This window comes from Hemitrygon akajei, chromosome 6 (genome assembly GCF_048418815.1).
Source record: "Hemitrygon akajei chromosome 6, sHemAka1.3, whole genome shotgun sequence".
NCBI classification, from domain to species: domain Eukaryota; kingdom Metazoa; phylum Chordata; class Chondrichthyes; order Myliobatiformes; family Dasyatidae; genus Hemitrygon; species Hemitrygon akajei.
Window position 1 is genome coordinate 54,981,019 of NC_133129.1, and position 26,408 is coordinate 55,007,426.

Below are 26,408 nucleotides of genomic sequence, written 5' to 3' on the forward strand. Positions count from 1 at the left end.
GGGGCTTTCGATGCTACTATCGCTGTTCTTTTTTGTGAGGGGGTCAGGAATTGTTGCACTTTTTTCTGTAGGGGTGGGGGATTTGAAAATTATCACTGTTCTGCAGGGGAGATTTGATGCTGTTGTTTTTTCTTCATGGAAAGGGGGATTTTATGCTATCATCGCTGTTTTTTCTGCACGGGGTGGGGAATTTGTTGCTATTGTCATTGTTGTTTTCTGTTGGGGAGTTTGGAGTTTGTGAGTTTTGTTTTCTTTTTTGTGCCAGTGGGTGGAGGAAGAGTTGACATCTTTTCTTTCAACAGCTCCCGTAGTCTTTCTGTATCTCATGACTATCAGAGCTGTATTGTATATGCATATTTTGACAATAAAATGAACCTTTGAACATTTGCAATAGAAGAAAAGGGCAGGTGGTGATAATGTATTTGAAAATTAAGTCAGAAGTGCAATTGCTCAAAGGGCTCAGGTGCCTCTTCCTGGTGGCTGTAAGCAGGTGATACTGCAACTTGAAGCCTTGAGTCCATTCAGTGCTGCAGAAATCTGCAGACGAACACAATATAGCTTGTCTTCTGCCAAATGAACACTGGGTGGGGGGGCAGCACTGACTCCAGCCTGGATGCCATGCTTCTCTGGCCCTGGTGGAGTGCACCAGCTTTGATGCCTCTCTCCTGGTGGCTGTAATCAGGCAACACCATGGCGTATAGGCTTAGTCCTCACTACGGCCAAGGCCACGCAGCTCCCCTGTTGTCTCTCCACTAATAAATCAGTGAATTGAACTCGCGACATTCCACATTAACAAAGTCCAAAATAGACTTGTGACCATAAGAAAAGTGACCAAGACGGTCACTTACTATTAGACTGTACCCCTCTTTTGACTTGGGCAGCAGCATGATACACAATTCTTTCACTTTCTACACCAGTGAGTAACATTGTCTCCTTTGGCTGTATTCATGGGTATTCATGTATGGTTGAATGATAATTAAACATGAATTGAATTGAAGTTTTTATTTGTATTTTTGAATATTATTAAGATAACCAGGCTGAAAATAACAAGCAAACTAAGTTCTTGTTGCATTGAAACAGAAATGCATTGAAAACCATTAGATTAATCAGCAACAAGTACGTGACAGCGAAGCTGATGCTAATTATAATGTGTCAGTCAACAGGTGGAGATGTTGTGAGAGTTGCATCAAAGAATTGTAGATTATTTTTTATATAATAACATGATGTTATTAACTAAGCACAAGTTATTGAATACACCATTTACACAGCTTTCAATTTGTACATCTAATTTTCCATATATACTCATTTTAAAGAATTGCATTAAAAACTGCTGTGTCCTTATTAATAGATGTTGATCTATGATCTTTGTGTAATACTGCTTCAGACAGCTGTCTGGAACATTGCAATAATGGGCATATCAAACTAGCACTGTATTTTAATTTTATAGCTCCATGGGGTCCAGGCACTCATTGTTAGGGTCATGTATTAGTTGAATGGTCAAATCGGTGCTATGAAACTCTGTGGCACTGCATATGACTGTGAGTGTTTTCCTGCATTCATTTTTGCCTGAGATCACTTTTTTAAAAAGAAGGGGACTACTTGTTGGTGAATTGGAAGGCAGCACTGGAAATGCAGGAGTGCAGAAGCAGGAAGGAGCAATAGAGGCAAAGGTGAAGGAATACTGTGGAAATAGTGTGCAGGTTAAGCAGAATCTAGGCAAAGGAAATGTTTAAGTTAATGGCCTTTTATCAGATAGGAAGCAAAAGCTATGTTGAATAAATGTGTAAAATCAACAATAAGCATGGGAAGTTCCAAGTGACTTGGAATGGAATAGTCCTGAAAATAAGTATATTTCACAAATGTGGCTTTGGAAGTCTTTTTGACTATCAACTTGTGTCTCCTCTGTAAAATATTTGATACACTATTGAAAATTTCAAAAGCCTGTTTTACACACTGATGAAGATTACTGTATCTTGTATCTTAAAGATTCCTGGAGCAATTATTAATCTGCTGGAGGAATTCAGCAGGTTAAGCAGCAGCTGAGTGGGCTGGGCAAAGAAGAATAGTTCATGCTTTGGGTGAAGATCCTGCACCAGTGCTGAGACTGGAAAGCAAAAATAGCCTGTACAAAGAGGAGAGGGAGATAAGCAGGACAAGGGCTGGTAACTGATAAATGGACCAAGAGGATGGAAAGGATGAGAGGAATATGGACTCTGATGCGGGAAGGGGAGGAGTGAAGTTGGGAGACAGACAGGTGGTGATAGGTGGAAGTCTTTCTCAAATAATTTTGTGGGTGTTTAGAGGTAAAAGGGGCTATATAGAGCTAAGTTACTTGTTAAGTTGTGAATGATGGTCTACAAATACACTCAAAAACTTCTATAGATGTACTGTGGAGAGCGTTCTGACAGGTTGCATCACTGCCTGTACGGGGGTGGGGGCGAGGGGGCTACTGCACAGGACTGAAAGAAGCTGCATAGGGTCATAAATTTAGTTGTCTCCAACTTGGGCACCCAGGACGTCTTCAAGGAGCAGTGTCTCAGAAAGGCAGCATTCATTATTAAAGACCCCCCAGCACCCAGGGCATGTCCTTTACTCACTGTTACCATCAGATAGGAGGTACAGAAGCCTGAAGGCGACACTCAGCGATTCAGGAACAGGTCCTTCTCCTCTGCCATCCAGTTCCTAAATGGACATTGAACCTGTGAGCACTACCTCACTTTTTAAATTATGTCTTATTTCTGTTTTTGCATGATTTTAATCTATTCAATATACATATACTGTACTTACTTTTGTTCCATATTATGTATCACATTGAACTGCTGCTGCTAAGTTAACAAATTTCATGACACATACTGGTGATAATAAACCTGATTCTATGCTGTATACCCAAGCAATTTCATGATTTCTTCAAAATAGATTTTGCTGCTAGTGTTATAACATATTGAATTGTTATCCCTATTTAATATAGACCATCTGTATTGTCTTTGACTACTAACATTTAGTTTTCCCAGGTTTTGCTCATTTCTCTCATGCTCACCTGAATGCTAAAATCAGCAGTCTTCTTATTGTAATAAAAATATTCAAATGTTCAATGTATTCTTGATATTCTTAGTGTTTTAAAGCAGCTAAAATTGTTCACTTAACTCACAATTCTGTCTTCTTTACATACCCATTAATCGTTCCCTATTTTCAGGATATAATTAAACAAGCAGTTGAAGAGCATAAAAATCTAATAATTTTCTATTAATACACCATTTGTAATACCAGGTTGTGGTTGAAATATTTCAAAATCAGAAGAATTGACATGTCAGTTTCTGGGTGTGCTGCACTGTATGTACAACAAAAAATCATCAGTGTGAAAAAGAAATTTCTGCAACTTTATAAAAAATTTAAATTAATGAGATCATGTTTTTTCCCTCAAATATCCACTTATTGCTCATCAGATTTGGAGGCGTGTTATTAACAGTTCTCCACTCTTAAGCTGCTTTCTGCATATTTTTTGTGCAGGTAACACAAGAAGCAGGACAATTCATGATCACTTTTCCATATGGCTACCATGCTGGCTTCAACCACGGATTCAACTGTGCTGAGTCAACAAACTTTGCCACAATTCGATGGCTTGATTATGGAAAAATTGCTAAACAAGTAAGTGACAGCAAAGAGTGAATGTGGACTATATATCATTTATATTTTTTATATTTCTATGTAACTAGAGTGGGGTGGAACACTGTCTCCGTATTAGCCAGCTTCACCATTTCCAATGTAACTTGATCATTGTGAACAAAAAAGAAAAAGAAAATTTGTCTGAAGAGCGAGTGCTAAATGCTAATTTTAACCTTTATTTTGTCCTTCCTTGCTTTCTGTTGCTGAAACCAAATGAGCTTTGTGAAGTCTTCTTGGATAGATGATAGACCAAGGTAGATCCATTATACAGTATTTGATTCTATTAATTGATCTTTGGAAACTTGCGACATTGAACTATTTTTAATTCATGGATTTAATTTTGCAAATATTGCATAAGAAGTATTTAATGTGGCACATGCTTTCTAGTTCACACTGCAATTTTAAGTTCCTATGTCCAAAACCTAGAATTCACTTCAGATGTGTTTTTGATTCTCTGTTCACAGAATGTAGTTGGGCTACTGTCTATTCATTGAATTGAGTGGTTTGCTGGAGCAGTTAAAATTCTGATAGTCTTACATGCTCAGGGCTTTGGAGCGGGACTTGCAGATTTTCTGGACTACTGGGAGTGTTGAAGTCAGAGCCCCAGTGAATAGGAAGTATGCAAAGGAACTGGGAATGAGTGGGAAAGGAGAGCAGTAAACACTACCTGGTCTGCCAGATGTTGAACCTTTGGGATTTCTGAATTTTTCAGTTCATTATTGGACTTGTGTTGCATTTCATTATGTTGGTAGCTGTATACAGAGCAGAACAGAGGTGAACAGTAGTTCTCCATCTCTGAAAAGATTTAAGTGAATTGGATGATTTTTATGACCACTTTTTACCTTCAGGATTGGCTGTTTTATAATTGGGATTTAAAAACTCCAGCTGCTGTGGCAGAATTTAAAAATTGGGTCAACAGCCTAGGCCTCTTGGATGGCTTAACCATTACCTTATTTTTGGATTGGGGTATTACTTACTGATAGTGGTGGAGAGATAGTAGAACAAAAGGGTACATGTAATGTTTCCACATAGTGCCTGAAGATGGGGTTGCTTTCTGTTAACATTTGATTATACTTGCTTTTCCTGAAGTGTTGGGGAGCCTAGTTCAGGAAATGGAACTGCTCTAATCAGCCAACTACTACTCATGGTGAAACATTTCAGTAAATGGAAAAAAACATAAGAATATATAAAGTTATTTATGTTGAATTTTGAATGTGACTAATTTCTATGCTAGTAAAAGGAATATGTATATGTGGCTGTTGCGTAGGAGAAGGAAGGGCGTTGGATAAGAAAACAGTGTCATACATTCAGATAGGATATTGTGTGTTACATATGTGCAGCCTACATCCATAGATTAATTGATACTATTTGGTGACTATTTGTTTTATTAGATGGAGCTAACAAATTTAAGGTTTGGACTAAGTTGCACTTTTAGGTTCAGACCAAATATCACTTCATTGTCTGGAGAGGTTTGGGAAGGGTGAAAAAAGTGACAAATTTACAGTAAAACTGAAGAAAGAATTGTAGGAAGAGGTAAGTTGATGACTCACTGACAATCTTCAAACTTTATCATTTATTGAAATTTGTACAAGTTGGATCTATGTGCTAAATAGAATATAAAGCACAAGTGATGATGATCATGATGATGATCGCAAGCATGATGATCTTTAGCTTATTCCATTCCCTCTTAACATACTCGAAAAATTTAACTTTCCAGCAGCCTCTTGCTGATACTCTAGTTTACTTGGCGACCAAACACTCAGAGTAATAATACTATGAAATTTTCCAGTAACCGCTTAAATGATGTTAAGCAAAAAATTAAAAGCGCAAAGGGAAAATCTGACAATGCATAATTTGAAATATGTGTTCTTATTCTTTATTGTGAAAGAAAGTTTGTGGTAATAATACTTCGGAAATTAGAAATTGTGTCCTTGCATCTTTGTTTGATTTCTTTACAGTTGAATGGGTAACTGTCATTAATACCATGTGGATTTTGAGTGTCCCTCAGTGAAGGGGGTTTTGGAAGAAGTGCCAATTGGTGATGATGTTAACCTAAAAGTTTGTTTCGGATTTCACTTAATTTACTTTGAAAAATATTATTGCATAAGGTGAATTTTGTTGTCACCTGAATGTCTGTTGAATTTCTCTAGTGTCTTTGCACTGAAAGTTCCCAATGGTCAATTACCTTTAAAGAACATCATTTATAGATTACTTAGTATCAATGTTGAAGCAGTAGTATTTGTAACCATTATGTTTTGTATAACTCCAAAACATAAAACCAATTGAAAGAAATCATGGAGTCAGGAGATGTATGTCTTAATTTCATTTAATGGCGTAAAAATGAAATTTTAATTTTGTAAGTATATTATTTGTTTAAATAATTGATTACGGGTTATATGTAGAAATACATGATTGCATATATCATGACGTCACAATGTCATAATACAGGTGTTCTTAACGTGGGGTCCACAAACTTAGATTAGCAAAAATTTACTTCTATTTTCACTAATCTTAACTGAAAATTTGCATTTCCTTAAATTATGAATGGATGTATAGATAACAGTACTAGTAGCAGTAATTGTGACTTTGTCACCAATAGAAATCACAGATATTTTCATGTCACATATCAGTTGTTACAAATATCTCAAGGTATTGTTTATGGCACGCTCATCACTACTTCAAAATGATGGTAGTTGTTAGACCCACCGCAATGTCAAATGTAATCGCAGTCTTCCTTTTAGCAGAAGCTCATGCAACATAACTGACCAACTATCGGGTAGCCCTGTGCCTGCCTGGTAGTTGTTCAACCACCAAACAGTGAAATTGCATGTTCTCACATTTGTGACCCAGACATCTATGTTGCTTTCCATTATTCCGCATCTACAATTGCTTGTTGATCAATGTGTAGAAGAGATTAAACTTACAAGCTCAGTTTCCACAAATCCCATTCTTTCTTACTCTTTTTAATGGTGAGCCCCTGATGCCATATTTTATTTGGTGCATCCCTGATGCTAGAATTTAGCTGTTCCTGACATTCTTATTATTCGAATCTAATTGCTTATACCCATATGTTTCTGGTCACAGTGCCTAAAGAGTTGGATCGCGGCGAGAGAAACTGACCCACTCAATAGTAGCACAGATCGCTGTGTATAGAATGGGAGCAAGGCAGAACCCGATATTTGGTACCTGCTTGGAAAGGCATCACAGAGCAAAAAGCAAACTTACTTTTTGGTGAACACTCCTCTGCCTGAGTTTCCCTGGAAGCAGGTGTTTACGACAATCTGTTTTGGTCGGCTCCTGCACCTAAACATGCGATCTCCATGGAATCTCCAAGTTCTGTCGAGTGCTTTTCACTACATCCCATAACAAACAATAAATAACTTGAGTGGATCAATCAAAAGTATGTTTATTTTAACTTGCAGCAAGGGGAGACAATCACCACACAAGTGTTGGTGATAGCCTCCAAAATAGTCACTCTTTTATATAGCAGTGTAGCTACCTACAGCTCTGTTCAAGGACAGGGTGCATTCTGTTCGTCTGCGTAATCAGTGCACTTGCCATTCTTCCAATAACCCATCTGCTTGTCTTTCTGCAGTTTATTATACATTCAGGCTCCAATGGCATAATGTTGCATGAACTCTAGTAGCAAAGTACTCTGGTATAATGCAGGTTGCATTTTGTTACAGATTAAAAAATACCATTTTGTTACTACAAGTAAAGTATGTTTCCACAGAGAAGATATAGTTAGATGTCTTTTTGGATGAAGTGTTAGAGAGAGTAGAAGGAAGTCATCCATAATCCTAAAGGTCTGCAGAAGGAGATTTATTTTGGAGTTTAGAAAAATGAAAGCTCATCTCTTTGAAACACAAGAATCTGAGGGGCTCTACAGGGTAGATGGTGTGAAGTGGGAGAATCTAGAGGCACAGTACCAAGTTAAGACTAGAGCAGTATTGGTGGAAGAAAAAAAAATAGATGAACACTTTTTATTGACACAAAGACATTTTGGGTGCTCAGATCCTGAAGTTGTTAAAGTAGAGTAGGGTGATGAGTAGACTAATTGAAGTATATAAACTTGTCAGATCCCTGGACAGAATTACACAAAAGAACTTGGTTCTTGTCATTACAGACAGCAATAAGCAGATGATTTAAATTAATTGATAGGATTCGAGGGGAACTGTAATTTCCACCTCCCTCCCCCATGCAGAGAATGATGATTGTATAGCATTCACTTGTTGAGAGATTAATAATCATCTTTGGAGTTCAGAATGTTGTACCATATAAATATATGGACCTAGAGCCAGATTCTCCTTTAGACCTCAGCAACTGTTAAACATGTTTTTAATAGGTAGGAAGAGAATTTAGCAAAATTAATATACAACTTTAATATTGTAGATAAGCATTTTCAAACACTTAAGGAAAACTATTCTGCTTAAAATACAAATGAGGTGCCTTGAATGAATAAGAGCATTAAAAAAAAGTGAAGGCAAGAAAAGATGCCTGCTCTGATTACATGACAACAGAGCAATTCCTAACCAGGGAGAATACAATAATATTAGGAGAAAATTAAAAAAAATATATTACGAATGCAGAGGAACCATGAAATTAAATTACCAAGAAACAAAAGACAAAATAGTGTGATATCCTGTAGATGCAAGGAGACAAAGGGCAGGTTAGAGATGGGGAATATAATACATTTGTCAAATCTTTTCAATAGGTAAATTTTGCATTTTGACAATAAAATGTAATAATTAAATATGGTCCTATCTTTCTTGAAAAAATGATATTCTGAAGAGGATAAAAAAGCAAAATAAATTGTAAACAAATAGGCAAATCGCTGAAAATAGCAGTGTAAGTTATATTCATCTTAAAAACAAGTACAGAAACTGATTTCTGTTTACAGAATTGGAAAACAAAGACATTGTGCAAAACTTAGCAAGCTCGTATCAAACTCTCTTAAAACATTATGTACTTAATCACTATTTTACTAAAAGAATATGGAGGTAGTGGAGGCCACAAAAGAATACTATACAAGATAAAACATTGGTAAACAGGCTGGGTTTCTTTTCTCCTTAACGTGGAGCATTACAGCATGATACAGGCCCTTCAGCCCACCATGTTCTGCCAAGATCAATCTAACCCTTCCTTACCACAATTTTTCTTTCATTCATATGCCTATTTAAGCATTCTGCTAAATCATCTCTGCACCCTCTCTGAAACCTCTACATCCTTCTATGGAGGTGACTAGTACCAAATACAATACTCCAGGTCTAACCGGAGTTTTATGGAGCTGCAACATTACCCCAAGACTCTTCAGCTCAATCCCCAACTAGTGATGACCTACACACCATGCACCTTTTTAACCACCCTGTCAGTTTGCATGATAGTTTTGATTGATTTATTGACTTGGACCCCAAGATCCCTCTATTCGTTCTCAGTGCTAAGAATCCTGCTATGAACTCATACACTGCTGTCCACTGCTGTCCACAGTATATCTCTTCTGGATTAAAATCCATTTCTCAGCCCATATCCTGTCAATGTCCACTTTAACTTACAACAACCTTCTGTGCTATTCAAAACACCACCAACATTCATGGATTCTGCAAACTTACTAACCTACTCTTCCACTTCCTTATCTAAGTCATTTATAAAAATCACAAATAGTAGGGGCCTACAACGGATCTCTGTGGAACACCAGTAATCATGGACCCCCAGGAAGAATGCTGTCCATCTACAACCACCTACTGCCTTTTTTGTCAAGCCAACTCCAAATCCACACAACCATGTTCCCCGGATCCCTTGCCTCCTGATTTTCTAAATGAGCCTACCATGGGGACCTTTGTTGAATGCCTTGCTAAAATCCATATACACAACATCCACTGCTCTACCTTGAAAAGAGAAGGCTGTTAGGGTGACCTGATACAGTTAATTTTATAAAGATTTTGATTTGCAACAGAAGGATAGCTTCCATCTGGTGTGAGAAAAATTAAACTGTGTTGATATCAAGCCATCAAGTGATTAGATTAGTAATCAGAGAACACATATTTCTAGAGAGCGAGGAAGTAGAACTCTTGTCCCGAAGGATGTGGTTAGCCTGAATTTCACAAATCTTTTAACAGTGAGACTAGGTAAGTGTAAGTAGGTGCAAGGAATAAAGAATATTCTAATGATCAGAATCAGATTTGTTACCTCTGATGTATGATGGTGAAGGTTGTTTTGTATCAGTATTATAGTGCAAAGACACAAAATTGCTGATAAATAAATGGTGCAAAAAAAGGGTAATGAGCTAGTGTTCATAGACCATTCAGATATCTGATGATGGAGAGGAATTGTTGAGTGTGGGTCTTCAAGCTCCTGTACCTCCCCCCCCCCCCCCCCCCCCCAGTGGATGTGAAAGGATGGGAGGACACTAGTACAAACCTTTTCTGTCTTGTCTCTTCACAGTGATTCTATAAATTCCGTCCTTTTATCAGATAAGCATAAACATTTCTCACCTTCCATATATTATTAATTACAATCTACTTGGTACACATTTTGGTGGGCAGAGCATCTAGTGAACTACTTCTGGAGTTTAAAAATAAACAATGCAATGTTTAAAATAAACAAATAGACAATGTTGTAAGATTTCTACTTAGAAAATAAAATGTGCTGTTCATCTAACTTATTTTTCTCCAAACTTGACTATTACTTAGGTGTTTTTAATCCCCTTATTGAATGCTAGATGAATTAGTGCATGGACCTTTTATGACATTGTCTGATAAGGTGGGCCAACCAGTATTTCCTGCTCTCAAACTTGATGGGTTTTGAGTATACCTGTAGTTCCATATTTTTTTTGAAAATATGTATTATCATTAGTTGATTGCTGTTATGCTTTTCTCTAATGTGGCTTAAACTGTTGTTCTGTATTCCATACTTGCTGTTGTCATGTGTCAGTGAATTTTCTGGAGACTGCTTCTTACAGTTCAAAAGAACTGATTTTGAACTTTTAAGAGAGTAGGTGGCAGATTTTATACCTGAAAGAAGATTATGTATTCCTGAAAGCAAATGTCTGTTTCCTTCAGTGGTTTTATACAAGAGGCTTTCATATTGTGGGTAATGTAAGATAGAAAAGAAACTACCGTATTCTTTTTCAAAATAGTTGAATCTGTCCTTTTGTTGTGAGCATCTTTTGTTTTGAAATTGTGTTTTAGCCATAAATGATATGATCACCTCAATGACCAGCTCTCTAGTTTTATGTTCAATTGTATATTGTGCAATAAATCGGTCATCCCTTTAAAGTTCTGTACACAGAATTGCCTTAAGAAAAACACAGCTCACTAATTAAGTTAATTGTATTCTTTACCAGTACAAAATGCTTCTGACTTGATCAATAGATCTATTATGGCAGTTGTTTAGTTTCAGCAACAATTGGTTTGTTTATTTGGAGGCTTTTGCACAGTAAAACACCTTGTGGCATTTCACAGATCATTGATAACACAATATTATGTAAATTAAAACACGAGCAGCAGAGTTTTGCATGGCCTCAGTTTTATGCAGGATAAAGCAATGGAAGCCAATTAGAATTGGGACAAATAAATCTAGAAGTAACAAAGCTTGGTCAAGGATTGCAGCAGCAGAACAGATTAGACAGACAGAGTTGAAGCCACAAAATTAGGAAAAATAGTTATAGTGATAATGCTTAAATAGATTGAAATTTATTATCTCGACACTTACGATGAAATCAGAGTTGTGAATGGTTTTGTTATACATGAGACAATTTCCAAGCTGGAGCTGAGTTTGTAGTTGGGAACAAATTTTATGTTGCAGCCAGTGCCATTGATCTTCCCAAAGTTTGGTTGGATAGGAATCTAGGGTGGATTTTGAATAAGCAATTTGATAGGATTTTAATAGTCCAAAGATGACAAGCCACGTCGGTGAGGTAAATCTGCTTGTCATAACCATACCTGGAAGCTGGTGCTGTATTTTCAGACAATTAAGCTGAAAATTTGAATCTTGACAGGATGCAGGTGGAAAGGTTTAGATAGATCCTCGGTATCTACTGGTGATGATGGCTAAATAAGAATGGAATTAACCATTTAGAGTTCAACCAAATGGACACTGGTGGTGAAAGGCAAATTGGAAGATTGTTCAACCATCTGCAAAGCTGCAAATCTGTTGAGAAAGCTGAGGAACGATTATTTACCTTTTTTTTACTGTTGCTGTGAGGTTTTATATGTGCTATTTCAGTGTAGTGAAATATGATTAGATTGTTTGAAAGTGGCAAACAAGCATTTTGCAAGTTTTGCTTTGTGATGTTTAGGGACATCCTTCTGTGTTCTCAAGTATTATTATGTAATTTAAGATTTAAGAGAATCACTGCGCAATTTCATTCCCTGAAAATAATATAAATGTTATTCTTGTGTACTAGAGTTTCTCTGGACAGCCTCTTTAGAGAATATTGAATATCAGCTGAAAAATAATTTGCCATTTTTAAAAGTAGTTGCCTTGAGAGCAATAGTAAAATGCCTTTTATTCTGTTAAATGATTCTTTTTACTTTAGGGCTAGATTTTTTTTATCACAAGAGTCATCTTGAGGTGGATGCAGCAGTATTTCATGTGTATTTCCTTGCCCTTATTGAACATCGTAATGCTTAGTTTCCAAAATTCTTGATATTGTTAATTATTTCCATAACAATCTAATTAAAAAATACTGCAGGTAAGGAAGGTTGTTTCATATGAATTCCATTGGATTAATGGACGTTAGAAATTAGAAGAAGGTATTTATAAGTAACAGACAAACAGGTTTGCCAGAAGTGTCTGCATTTTACCTTGTGTTATTAAATGGGAGAGCATAATGGGAAAATCAATTTTATTTGAATATTGGAGTTGGAACATCTATGTGCATGCAAGAATCATATGATACTGCTTTATTTCATTTTTAATTATGTCATCTATCATTATTCAAATCATACAACAATGTAAATTAAATCAGGTATTTCATTAACTGAATCCTTGATAAACAAAATAATTGAGGGAAAGAAGGAAAAAGAGAGATTAGAACTAATAAGCTTTTTTCAGAATTTAGTGGGTATCAGTGCAGGCTTTGTAACTTTATGCCATTGCATTTATTTGAATACTGACTCTGTTAGTAAGGTAAACTTGGAGGGAAACTCCTATAGTGTTTGCATGTGCACATGCCAGAAATTGCTATCTGATGTAAGCTCAAGGGCAGCTTTACCATTATTTTAATTGCAATATCTGGACTGTTAGGCTCATAAAACAAAATCATATTTGCATTGATCTTCTGATAATTATTGAATGTCAGGCATATTTTTGTAAAAAGAGTACTGCAAGTTTTGTAGCTCTTTAACCTTTATTCACCATTGTATGTATGACTGCATGTTGGCCCAGATCTTACTGACACTTGCCCACGACTTGTGTTCCATATTTCCTAACACAGTTAGCTAAATGATGCTCACCCAGTCAGTCCCCAGAGCACTGAAATCTTGAATGAAGTAGATTGGTTTGACATACATGGACCAGAATAAACCTTGCCAGAAAACGTAGCTGACTGAGCTCCATCCCTAGTTTTGCTTGCTGTCAGCTTTTCTTTCTAAATTAAATCATGCCCCTGACATTCAGAAACATTTAAAATATTAAAAATGTAATATTTATAAAAGGTTACTAAACATTCCAGAGACAGTTACAATTATTAAACAAATTAGAAATAATTTTGGAAAACACAACATGTTTTGTTTATTCCTTTCTTCCCCACGGCCATGAACCCCAACCAATCAAATGAGTGAGCGTGTGTATCTGAAAGCTGATTCCTTTTTGTTAATACTGGGAAATCGCAGCAAAATCCTGATCCCAATATTTCTCCTAAAAGTATACAGTCATCCTGCAGTGCAACTTTCCCACCACAGGAATAAACTCAGAAAATTTTTATTGCTAGTGATTCCAAATATTACAGAGCACAGCTGTAAAGTGATAGGTGGCCAGACCATTAAGTATGGAACTATGGAACTTAAGTAATTGTGCAAGAGACTCAGAATATACCAGTACTTACACTGAGAACCATGGAACTACTTGAAATTCCCAGCAAACTGTGAGCCATTAATACTATTCCTAGAATTACTTCTTTCAAATACTTTATGGTCAATCTTTGTCTAATAGTAGATGTTTCTGTATGATTTATTTTTGTTTGCTGAGTATTTGGTTGTAGTTTAAGGTTGTCCTAAATCTAATTTATTCTGAATTATGTGCAGAATTAATCAAAACTTTGGTATCTTGCAAAATACTTATTGTGTATTTGTTAGATCACAATCTTAACCATCAGGTTGTACTTTTGATCTCCCCCCATCCCCCTCTGCCCCTCACTAGTGTAAAGCATAGCTGTTGTGATGTTGGATGTGATGGATTTGTTTGGTGCCACATTCATTAGTTTCTCATCAGAAAACTGACAGGCTGTAAAATGAAACTTAGAGTTAGATTTTCAGCTTGACTGTTTGGAGACGTTTCCAAAGAATTGTTGTTTTTATGTAGCAGCAGCTTCTGATCCCACTGTTGCTTATAAAGGGTGAAAAGCAATTTGCTTTATGGACTCTGTATGAGGAAAAAAATGGTGATCTGCTGGGAGAGCTGTATTGGGATGATAGAACTGGAAGCAAGCATTGTTGAGGAAAAATAATATGTGTACTGGAACAAAGTACTTTGAAATGGTGCCAAGGAAAAAAATCTGAGTTATTTTCCTTGATTATGGGCATACCGTGTAAAAGACTGATGAAAAAAAATATACTCAAAGCAGAGCTTAAGGATGATTTAAAAAAAATCAACATGAACACCTGAATGCACCTAGGTAAGAATTCAAGTGCTTTACAGTGTAGCATCTTATAGTCTTGTTAAATAAATGCCTAAAGTAATGATCTGATTTGGTAAAGCCATTTGATGCTTGTCTGGCCATTGGAGCAATGATAATTTTTTACACTTGTTTGTATTGGTACATTTATTTTGCAAAAGTTATACACAGATCATGAACTTTCCCATCACAGTTGCCCTTCAGTAAAATTATAAAAATTGCAGACCAATTATTCAGTAGTATAATGAGGTATGTAATTCGTTGGTATGTTGTAAGTACCCATTGTTGTATGATTTTCATGCTTTAGTGCCCTGAGTGTATTCATAGTAATTGCACTCAATTGGATCAGGTAACATTAACTTGAATAGACCATATATCAACACTTCTTTTCATCAACTGAAATAAAGTTAATTGTGTGATTCTTAGAGATTGTTTAATTTTAATGACATTTTTGCCTCATTACATCAATCTGACTCCCTTTCCCCCCAGTAATGATGCCAAAATAGGCCATGTGGTATACTAATAAGACTATACCAAGCAACAGTTGTGAAGAAGGATGACAATCAGTTGAATGGCAACCAAAGTATATGGAGGATTTCAGTGACATTTGCATTTTATTCTAGAGTTGTTGAAATTATTTTATTAATCCTTGCTGAATCTGCCTACAGTTCCAGAAAGTAATCTACTTATTTTCTTAAGTGCATGAATAGAAGTCTCTACCCCTGTTGCTTTCAGAATTTATTTAAAGGTTAGTGAGATTATGCATTTTGTGAAGTCTATGGTTGTTAATCTACATTGTTTTCATTGGACAAGGTGTCTGCCGAGGCTGTAGTTATGGTTCTCTGCTTGGTCTCTGTACTCCTGGTTTAGCGAAGGGTTATGTTGTTCAAGGTTCTAGCACCTTATTTATACATAAACCATCTCTCAGCTATGGAGTGCAGGATTGGTTTTGGCTCTGCAGGTGTGATGGAGAATAATCTGCTAATGGTGTTCTTATAAAATTGTCAGTGAAATATCTGTTGCCCTATAATCTGTTGAGTCCATTTTCTATTTAGTAAGATGCACTTTTCTTCCTATTTCCCATGTCTCTTCATGCCCAAAAGTTAGTTAATAATCCACAGTGACTAATCATCCACACCCATATGGTGATGTTATCTATGTTAGACAATTCACATTTCTCTGTGGAAAAAAATCTCCTCCTCTTAAGTTACCAATGGCTGATCTCTTAAAGCTGAGACAGTTCTCTCTCCCTAGTTCTAATCTGCTGGCCAGAAGACCCAACCTTTCAACTTCCATCTTATTTGTTCCTCTGAGGATTTCATATATTTTAATGCAATTGCTCTCTCAAAAGACTCTCTCATTCTCTCTGAAAATCCAGTCTATTGAACTTACACTGCATTAGCTTATAGTGGCTTTGGCTTTCAACTCTAGGTATAGTCTGTGTACAATTACAGGAAAAAAATTACTCCACCCCTTTTGTAGGGGCAGCATACTGTTTGCCCTTATAACTTGACCTAGTATTTTGATCCTTACTGTTGTGGGCAGAGTAAAAGTGAAGGATTCATTTGTACATGTGTTCGTGAAGCCATAGTAGCATGTTTTGTAAGTCTTCCATACACCAAGGTCACATATGTTAGAGACACTACAACATAAATTCATTACATTGATTTATAATGATGATGAGGTTATGTTGTATGTAAAGATTGGGAAGGATATTGAGGACAGCATTATATTTTATAGATTACAAATGAAAGTGCAACCATATCCGATTGTACATCAGAAATTTGTTTGACCCTATTCAGAAATTACCCTGTTTTTCCAATTTTCAACTCAAAATTAGAACTATATTTCCTATTATATAGTGTATCTGCAACTTTCTTGTCCAGTTGCTCAATCTTCAGGAAAATGCTTACTCCTAGACAATGTACCTAAGATGCTGGAGGAACTGACCAAGTCAGGCAGCATCTATGGAAGGGAATAAAGAGTTGATGTTTCAGGCCATAAAGGAAGGGGGCAGAATCCAGAATAAAAAGGGAGGGGGAGAGGAGGGGAAGGAATACAAGCTTAACAGGTGATAAGTGTGACCAGCTGAAGGGGGAGGTGGATGGGGGAAGGGGGGATGAAGTAAGAAGCTGGAAGATGATAGGTGGAAGAGATAAAGGGCTGAAGGTGAAGGAATCTAATAAGAGAGGACTGTGGACCATGGAAGGAAGGGAAGGAGAATGGGAACCAGAGAGAGATGATGGCAGTTGAGGAGAAGAGAAGGGGTGAGAGGGTAACTGGAATGGGGATAAAGAGAGAAGGAGGGCGATGGGAATAAATTGCTGGAAGAACAGAGAAATCAATGTTTAGTTGGCAATCCATTTGGAGGCTACCCATATGGAATATGAGATGTTGTTCCTCCAATCTGAATTTGGTCTTATGGCAGTGGAAGAGGCCATAGACCAACATGTCTGAATGGGAGGTTGAATTGAAACGTGTAGCCACTGGGAGATCTTGCCTTTTGTGGAAGACAGATTGAAGGTGCTCGACAAATTGGTTCCAGAAACTGTGTTGTTTCTTGAGCCTGTTGTCTCAGCTTCAAAGCATGGATACATTACATTCCTTTCTTTTATCCATTTATTGTGGGTGGCGAGAAGCTGAATTCTCAGTTCTGATACAGGCATACTCCACTGTAATAGTCTGCGAAGCAGAAAATGTGTCCTGTCTTTTTGGACAGTTAATGTTTCCAAATTTTCACTTTCTCTTCTGACCTAATTTTGCATTTTACTATTTAGTGAAATCAATATTACGTTCAGTAATTGCAGTTGATGAGCACTTTCATTCCAATTCCCAGCTTTCCTTCGAGTTCCTCGGAATGAAAGTCATCAATAGGTGGTCCGGTCCATTCATGCAGACATCGTAACCAAGAAAGCTCACCAGCACCTTTGCTTCCTTAGCCATGAAATTTGGCCCCTACCAGTTTTTATCAATGCATCCTAGAAAGCACCCTATCCAGATGCATCACTGCTGGCTATGGAAATTGCTCTACCCATGACTGCAAAAAACTGCACAGAAATGTGGACACTGTTCATGGAAACCAGCTTCACGTCCATATACTCTGTCTATACTTCTTGCTGCCTTGGTAAAGCAGCCAATGTAATCAAAGAGCCAAACCACCTTAAGATATTCTTTCTTCTCCCCCCTCCCATCAGACTGAAAGTACAAAATCCATAAAGCACTTACCACCAAATTCAAGGACAGGTTCTGTCCCATTGTTATAAGACCATTGAATGGTCCCCTAGTATGAAAAGATAAACTCTTGATCTCACTATCTATCTCAGTATGGCCTTGCACCTTATTGTCTGCCTGCACTTTCTCTGTAACTTTATTATATTTTTAATTTTATTCAGAAATACTGTATGGAACAGGTCCTTCCTGCCACCAAGCAGTGCCACCCAGGAACCCATCGAATTAACCCTAGCTTTATCACAGGACGAATTACAATGGCCAGTTAATCAACTAACCAGTATGTCTTCAAAGGTCAAAGTAAATTTATTATAAAAGTACACTTATGCCATATGCAACCCTGAGATTAATTTTCTTGCGGGTATACACAGTAAATCCACGGAACGTAGAATCAATGAACCATCGCACCCAACAGGACAGGCAAACAACCTATGTGCAAAAGACAACAAGCTTCGAAAATATGAATGAACAAGAAAAAAAAGAAACAATAAATAAATAGACAAAAAACAAGCAATAAGTGTCAAGAATCTGACATGAAGGGTCCATAGGTTTGAAATTGAGTCAACACGAGGAAATCTGCAGATGCTGGAAATTCAAACAATACACACAAAATGCTGGTAGAACACAGCAGGCTAGGCAGCATCTATAGGGAGAAGCGATGTTTGAAATTGAGTCCATAGGTTGTGGAACAGTTCAGTGATGTGTCAAGTTGAGTGAAGTTATCCCCACTGGCTCAAAAGCCTGATGGTTGAGGGGTAATAACTGTTCCTGAACTTGGTGGTGTGGGACCTGAGGCTCCTGTACCAACTTCCTGATGGCAGCAGCGGGAAGAGAGCATGACCTGGGTAGTGGGTGGAGATGCTGATTTCCTGTGGCAGTACTTCATGTACTCAATGGTGGGGATCTCTTTGGACTATGGGAGGAAACTGGAGCACCCATGCGTGCAGGAAGAACACACAAGCTTTCTTCCAGAGGATGCCAGAATTGAATTTCGAACTTCGACACCCTGAGCTGTAATAGCATTGCACTAACTGCTGTGTTACTGTGGTGCTCTACTGTAACACTTTATTCTGCATTCTGTTGTAACACATAAATGCTGGAAGAACTCAACAGGTCATGCAATGTCAGTGGAGAGAAATTGTGTATCCATTCTGCATTCTGTTGTTATTTTCCCTTGTACTATCTCAATGCATTGCTGTAATGAAATAATCTGTATGGAAGTTGTGCTAGACAAGTTTCTCACTGTACCTCAGTACATGTGACAATAATGAACCAATTTACCAATTTCTCTTCCAGATTCCCACAGCAATTTTAAGTAATCATTCTGCATTTCCATAGTCTCACAGCTTGTACCGTCGGCATTCTTTTTCATTTAATCTCTTTTGTATTTCTTTACTTTATACACTGCCTCCCACTCATTCTCTGTATCTCTAAGTATGGCTTGATTTTCCATGTATAGAACTAGGTGACACATTGATTCAAGTAGTAGCTCTTGATCTTGGTTCTGTCATTGTGAGTTTTCTTTGAGTGTTCTTGTTTCCTCCCTCACCTAAAGAGGTCCCTGTAGGTAGGTTAATTGACACTGCTAATTGTCCTGAGGTGGGATGTAAAATCTAGTTGAGAAGTGGCTCTATGATCCAAGTGTTCTGATTCTATGTTACATGGCTCTAAAATTCTATAACATGACTCAATGGGAATTGGATTTTTAAATTGGCCAAATGTTTGCCTTTAAGGTGGGAGAGTTCAGCCATTAAGGTAGAAGGGTGACTAGAAGGAAAATCAAGGAGTCTAGATCTGTTTATCCATTGATCTGTCTTCTTTTGTGAATGTGTGCTTCAAATCTCTGCACTTTCCCTGAAAAAATGGACAAATGAAAATAGAGCCCATGTGCGTGCACTGCTCTGTGTGTGCCCTGTAAATGCTAATGTTCCATTTCTGTATGGATGAGACATGGCCCAATGCCAGGATGTAAGAAATATTAAGCCAAATTTGAAATTCAAGGTTAAAATGAGGATGCCGTGTTTATTATATGAGAAGAGATTTAGCAGTTTGGGCCAATATTTTCTTGGATTAAGAAAAATGAAGTGTAATGGTGCTGACAGAATATTTTTCAGAGTTCATGATATCCCTGGTTGTGCATCCAACAGTGACAGTCTCAAACTTATTGGTCAGTGATCCAGAACAGAGATGAGAATAAATATTTTTGAAATCCTCTACCCAAGAGGGTTCTGTGGGTTTTGTTGTTGAATATAAACAAGACAGAGATCAAACAATCTTTACATCTTAAGAAAATTGAGGGATATGGGTTAGACCAGGACAGAGACAATGAGGTAAAATACTAGCCATGATCATATTCTGGCCAGTGATAATGAAAAATATTTATATTTGGCTATTACTAAAATGGATTGGATAATCTGGTGTCATGTGATCTTAGACCCCATCTTACTGTATTTCACAGGAAAATAAAAATGCCACTTGATGGAAAACTATGTCCTTGTTTGTATGCACTGTTGAAAAGGTATATTTAACATTGTGCCACCTGATCAAAGAGAATATTACTTTTCTTGCTATAGATGGCCATCCTGCAGCTTGTGATCTGGTATCATGGAAAGTATATCACAGAAATGGGTCCTTTTGGCCAATTTCATTCATGTCATCCACATGCAGAGAAATCCTTAATTTCCTGTCAATGGATAAATTAAATATGAAATAATTTGTATTAAATATCCTTTGGTGTTAATGCCGTTTTCATTCATCTAGAGATGATGTAATATCATGAGACAACAGTAGCTTTGCCCTGATAACGTCAATAATCTTGACTGAGCTGCTGAGCATTTTTCTAAAATTACATTTGGCTTGTATTTAAGCAGAAAAAACATAATGTAACAATCAAAATACTGTGGGTGTTTGAAATCTGAAAAATAGAATATTCTGCCCACAGCTCAGGTAACATCTGTTACCATTTATTTTAATGACCATTTAACAGATTTTAAGAGATGGAAGAAATGAACAGAGCAGTTGAGTCATGAGGAACTTAAAAAAAAACCTGTAGGATGTATGAAAAGGTGGAAGCAATTAAACAAACAAAAGGAAAAATATTTGATTTCTAGTCCATATATTTATATTATAAATTTATTAATTTGTTATGAAATACACAGTATGTCATCCATCCTCTGGGTAGCTATTCTGCTGAAGAGAAAGGGTTTTTGGAAGTAGAGTCTCTTTTAAAAAATATCAATCAAATTATGGTGATAACCTGCTCTTTGCTAAATGCTCCAGCCCATTGTAAATCAATATGGAACCCATCAGCATTTTATAGACGATATGGGAAACTTTAGATCAACAGGCTGCAGCAAGGATTGCCAGACTGTGGTGTGCTTAACTTTTGGTGAACATGGAAGAGATTGTATAATGCTGGATTAAACCAGCATTAGGTTATAAGGGCAGAGGGATTTACTTCAATTAGTATGGAACAAATATTGCAACATAAAGCACATTAGGATTTTCTATAATTGCTCATACAAAATTCAAGACTGAGCTATCATATTTATCCGTGTTTTCATGGTATTGCGTGATTTCCCTTGGTTTTTCCATATAAGGAATTGAATAAAGTTTTAATTGTTGAATTAGTTTGATTAGTAATGTGTGATTTTATAGGAAGGATTGTCATTTCAAATGTTGTACAGGTGTAGATGATAGTTGTTTAGTTATAAACACAGGGAATGGTGTGGATGGGGACCCTAAATTAAGTTTGAAAGTGCAATTGATGCACTTTTTCATAGGCGACTGAAAGAATGGGGATAGTTGTAATTATTATTTAAGAATGTTATGATAATGGTATATATAAAAGAATGCAATGCACACAAAAATGCTGAGGGAACTCAGCAGGCCAGGCAGCATCTATGGAAAAGAGTACAGTTGACATTTTGGGCTGATACCCTTCATCAGTCCTGGTGATGCTGCCTGGCCTGCTGAGTTCCTTCAGTATATTGTGTGTGTTGCTTGGATTTCCAGCATCTGCAGATTTTCTCTTGTGTATAAAACAGTGGCAGAGTTAAGGAAACTTCTGGCAAATCTGGAAAAAGTGATACAATAAAGAAAGACTGAGAACCTCCGAGCTAGAGTTAGTGAAACTTAGTATTTTTGCATCTTTCTTAAGAGCTAATAATGATACAGATTTTAAGGAAGTACATGAATTATATGTTACAGTTGCGCTTGAGGTTGTTAGTGCTTCAAAATATATTGTGCTACGAGAAATTTACCTCTCACCCAATCATTTGATTTTCAATCAAGTCTGCTCTTTAAAAATACACTGATCTTGCAAATTGCAACAAAAATGGCTGTTGTGTATGTTAAAAGCAAAAGGGGGCAGTAGAGTTCTTCATTTTGATTTTGTAATGATGTTTTCTAACCAAGCACAATAAGATGAATTCAGATTTTTTTCAATATGAATTTTATTTCAGCAGAGCTATGCTTGTGAAAAAAGAACAGAGTTGTGAGTTAGATTTTTAGGCCAAGGTAGCAATTACAATAGCAAAGATAGGATTAGTGAAGTTATTCAGAAATGATTGTATCCTGTAAAGGTCACCAGTTCCAACACAAAATAAAATCAGCTTATGGTTTAAAATCCTGTTTTCTTTTATCCTGCTGAATTTCAGAAACATAAATTACATCTTACATCTTTCATTTTCTAAAGGATATATGTTGTGACTGTTCGTCTATCTCTTGATGCCAGTATGCTCTGTAAAATTTCGAATGTATCTTTGGTACTGTGAAATAATTCGAATTTTCAAATTTTTAATGGTAAATCAGAAGAGGACTCTGACTTTTTGAAATACCTTTGTTAATTGGGATAAGGGTCACAGAAAGAATTACTGAAAATATGCATTTATTTCTTACTGTCAGATGATAATACTGAAGGTTTCCCATTTCATGTTTTTTATCTTGAACCATTATCCTTTTGGTAATCATCCTGCCTTCCACACAATCACAGATCTTTTCCATTTGTTATCTTACCCTCTCTATACTGTTCCCTGTCTCACCACATGATTAAAACTGCACATGTAACACTGACCGCACTCATCAATTAATTTCTCCTTAGATGTTTTTTCCCCAGCTTTTCTCTCTCCGACAGGTTAAAGTAGAGCCTTGTATTATCCCTACAAATAATTGGTAAATGTGCTTTACTCTTTTTATCCCACTCCCATTTTACTTTCTTTTCCCCTCAATCATCCATCCTCTTTTTGCTTGTTCTGTACCTAGCATTGTTTTTACCACAACTTGTCTGAGTATTATGCCAATAAGAAGGAGCAATTCAAATTTGTTCATGGAGGAATACCACAGTCTTGCATTTCTTTCAGCTTATCTGTGCTTAGAATAATGTTAGCAGCTTGCTTTCACATTTTCTCTTCAACCCATTGAATCGTCCGGTATCTTGTGGAGAATATATGAATGTAGTGAATTTATTATTAATGCTCACAAAATTTCTTTTTGCTTAGTGTCAAAAATGCTAGTATTTATAGACCAGATGGAATTGAACATATTATCCTGGATATTCTAATTTTTTCATGTTCTTTAAAATGTAAAATTAACCTTTCTACTTCCTGTTTTTTATTAAAAGCAAGAAATATTCAATTTGATAGACTGTTCAGTCTGTGTGATGGTGTCAGTGCTGCTGGACATTAGAGATCCCATGGAACTGACATCAGACAGCAAGTTCTGTCACGAAAGGTAAAACCCATGTTATAGAGATTGATAGATATTTGTAGGCAGCTTCGTACATGAGATGAAGTAAGCTGCAAAGCTGGCTGCAAGATCTGATCTATCTCAGATAGTTATGGCTATCTCAGTTCTGCAAAGAATTGTAAAGATTAGGAAATGAAAGAAAGTGAGCTTGCTTGCATATAAAAACTGCTGCCTCCAGTTCATTATGAGACTGTCCCACCCACTGTAGTTGCTGACACAATTTTTTTCTCTGAGATATTTGCACTTTGAAGATGCCAATAGCTTTACAATACCACCTGCACCGTAAGATAAGCATGCGTATGTTTCTTCAAAAAATTCTTGCGAGTGGTATATGTAAACAAAATGTTTTATGTTCAGGTTTTGTAACGATTAGCAAACTAGTCAAAGATCAATGGAAGGGAAAACTCCATAGATAAGATTTGGTAAATGGATGTAGGCATTCAAAATTAGAATCTAATTTAAAGGAAAGAAACTTGTATGATTATAGAGTAAGTGCTTTGGAATGGAGATAGCTGGATTGCTATTACAAAATTGCAAAATGAGAACATGATGTCTTCTTGCTTTGTTATATTTGAAGTTACTTGTATATGAATGAATTAATTCTGATGCAGGGACATTTCTGATTATCGCATGTGAGATGTCTTGCACAACTATTGATGTATCTCATTTTGAGGAGTTGAAGTTGATCACTGGTTAAAACTGAACAGCATGTTTTAACTCCTAAAATATGCATGTGCTGGCTGAAGCTCTTGTTTATTAATAGCTATTCATCCTCTGAAATTTTGGTCAGTGTTTCATGTATCTAGCTATTTGGAAGAGGCCGAAGCTGCTCAATGTGACCATCCCTTCTGATATTTTTTTTCGGTTGTGTATTTAATATTTCAGTAGCATTTGAGTAATATTGTAAATATATTATTTGATTAAGATTCCTTGTTCATTTAAATAATTCAATATAGGTCATATGTAAAAACGAGTGAATTGCAAACATATGTAATGACGCTACTATGTGACATGTCCACACCTCGCTTAAAGTAAAGAACAGAGTTAGACTTGCATTCCAGGCTCACTTGTTTTCCTTCAATAATTAGTTTAATGTTTTGGAGTTATAAAGTATAACAGTGGCGGTGAGGTATTTTTAAAAGGAACCTGAGATGATTACCTACCTGTTGAAGCACAGCGAGATGTTCAAGCTAAAAAAAAGCAGTGTGAGAAACAGTTGAGTAAAAATCAGCATAACACATACAGAGACAGGTGAGTTAAAAAAGACAGAAAGTGGAAGAATTAACAGGTTCATAAACAGTGAGAACTGGGTGATAATAATGGAAAGAAATTTTAAAAAATGGAAAGGGCTAGCTACATGGGAAAGATATACATGTTCCATTGCACAAGAAATAACTGGAATATGTTTACTGAATGGATTGAGCAGTATTTTGAAGCTAATGAAACAGCCAATGAGAAGCAAGTACCTATCATTTCAAATTTCCCCCTCCCCCTCCCACTTTCATATCTCTTACTACCTTTTCTTTCAGTTAGTCCTGACGAAGGGTCTCGGCCCGAAATGTCGACTGTACTTCTTCCTATAGATGCTACCTGGCCTGCTGCATTCCACCAGCATTTTGTGTGTGTTGCTTGAATTTCCAGCATCTGCAGATTTCCTCGTGTGTACCAGTTTTGCTGAGTGCATTAAATTTAAAGGCATATAGTTTGCTTAGGATTTTGACTGCTCCAACCAAACTGGCAGAAATGAGCTTTGCTGATATTGTGAAAGGATTGCAGGAGCATTTAGAACCTAAACCATGTTGATTGCAGAACGCTTTGGGTTTCATAAGTGTTTAATGCCCTGGTTAAGATTTCTATTGTTATGCTGCAAGTGTTTCATTTTGAGCAGTTTTTCCTCCAAAAGTAGTGTGTCCTGCTGGTAGAATGTTTTGGTTTTGGCTAAAGATAAGAAGCCCTGTTTTTCAACTTAGGAATGTAAAGTCAGCCAATCAGAATGATTGGCAAATTTCTATAGAAAACAGGGCAAAAGAGAGATTTGTGACGGACAGTACTCTGGTTTGGGGTCTTTTGGTGGGAGCTGTGGAGTGGGACAGAAGGAAGATGCCGTAGAATGCTGTTTGGAGGAGAATCTCCATTGCAAGAAGTGTGTTGTGCAGATGAATGGCTCTAAGGAGGGCGAGCCAGGGTGTTCAAAATGGACCTTGAGGGAAGTTTAGAATGTGGCAGGTGCTTTCACGCAGACTATGGGTCTGGCACATGAGTAAGAGATAAACCCCTGAATACTCCAGTATGAGTTCCAATGGTTATGTGCACATTTACAATGGTTTAGCTGAAATGGGCCCTTTTTCCTATTAACTGTCTGATAAAGCTGAAAATGGTAAATGTACTTCCTTTATAATTTTATGTGGTGTACAATCTATTATTTCTTGCTGACTGATAATTGTGTATGGGCGGTATTTACACAGCATTCGCTCAAATCTTGGTTTATTTAATCAGAACATGACGGTGTTCCTATTTGGTTTAATCCCAAATCATACTGACCCAAGACATATATGTTTCTGAAAGATAGCCTTCTCACTGCTGGGTCACATGGCTGTTAACAGAGTCAGCTAATGAGCCAAGTTTGTATATGAGCCCTGTGAGGGGGTTTCAAGTCAAATCAAAAAGAAGATTTCAGCTTAAGTAGCTCAATTGAAGAATTATCTGAGCATTGTCAGTTCAGTTATGGGCTTAATGATGAACAAATAGATAGTTTAATTTATGGAATCTTATGACATTCAAGAACAACTGGCAACTGAAGTACAACTCACATTTAAAAGAACAGTTAAAATTGCTGCATCAATGGAAACAGCAGACAGATGCATTTGAGTTGTCAGGAATGAAAGTGAGCATGAACAAAATTGTAGCATCAAAAAAGAAACTGGCCTGGCCAAACAAA

At 36.8% G+C, this 26,408-nt stretch overlaps 1 protein-coding gene across 6 annotated transcripts in view; it reads left to right on the top strand.

The window, feature by feature from the left end:
- Positions 1 to 26,408, top strand: part of LOC140729074 (lysine-specific demethylase 4C-like) — a 373,937-nt gene that overhangs the window by 76,620 nt on the left and 270,909 nt on the right. For all 6 annotated transcript variants that reach the window (XM_073048378.1, XM_073048374.1, XM_073048377.1 and 3 more), the window contains one exon: positions 3,508 to 3,645. In XM_073048378.1, coding sequence (XP_072904479.1) covers positions 3,508 to 3,645 — 138 coding nt within the window. The remainder of the gene's footprint in view (positions 1 to 3,507; positions 3,646 to 26,408) is intronic.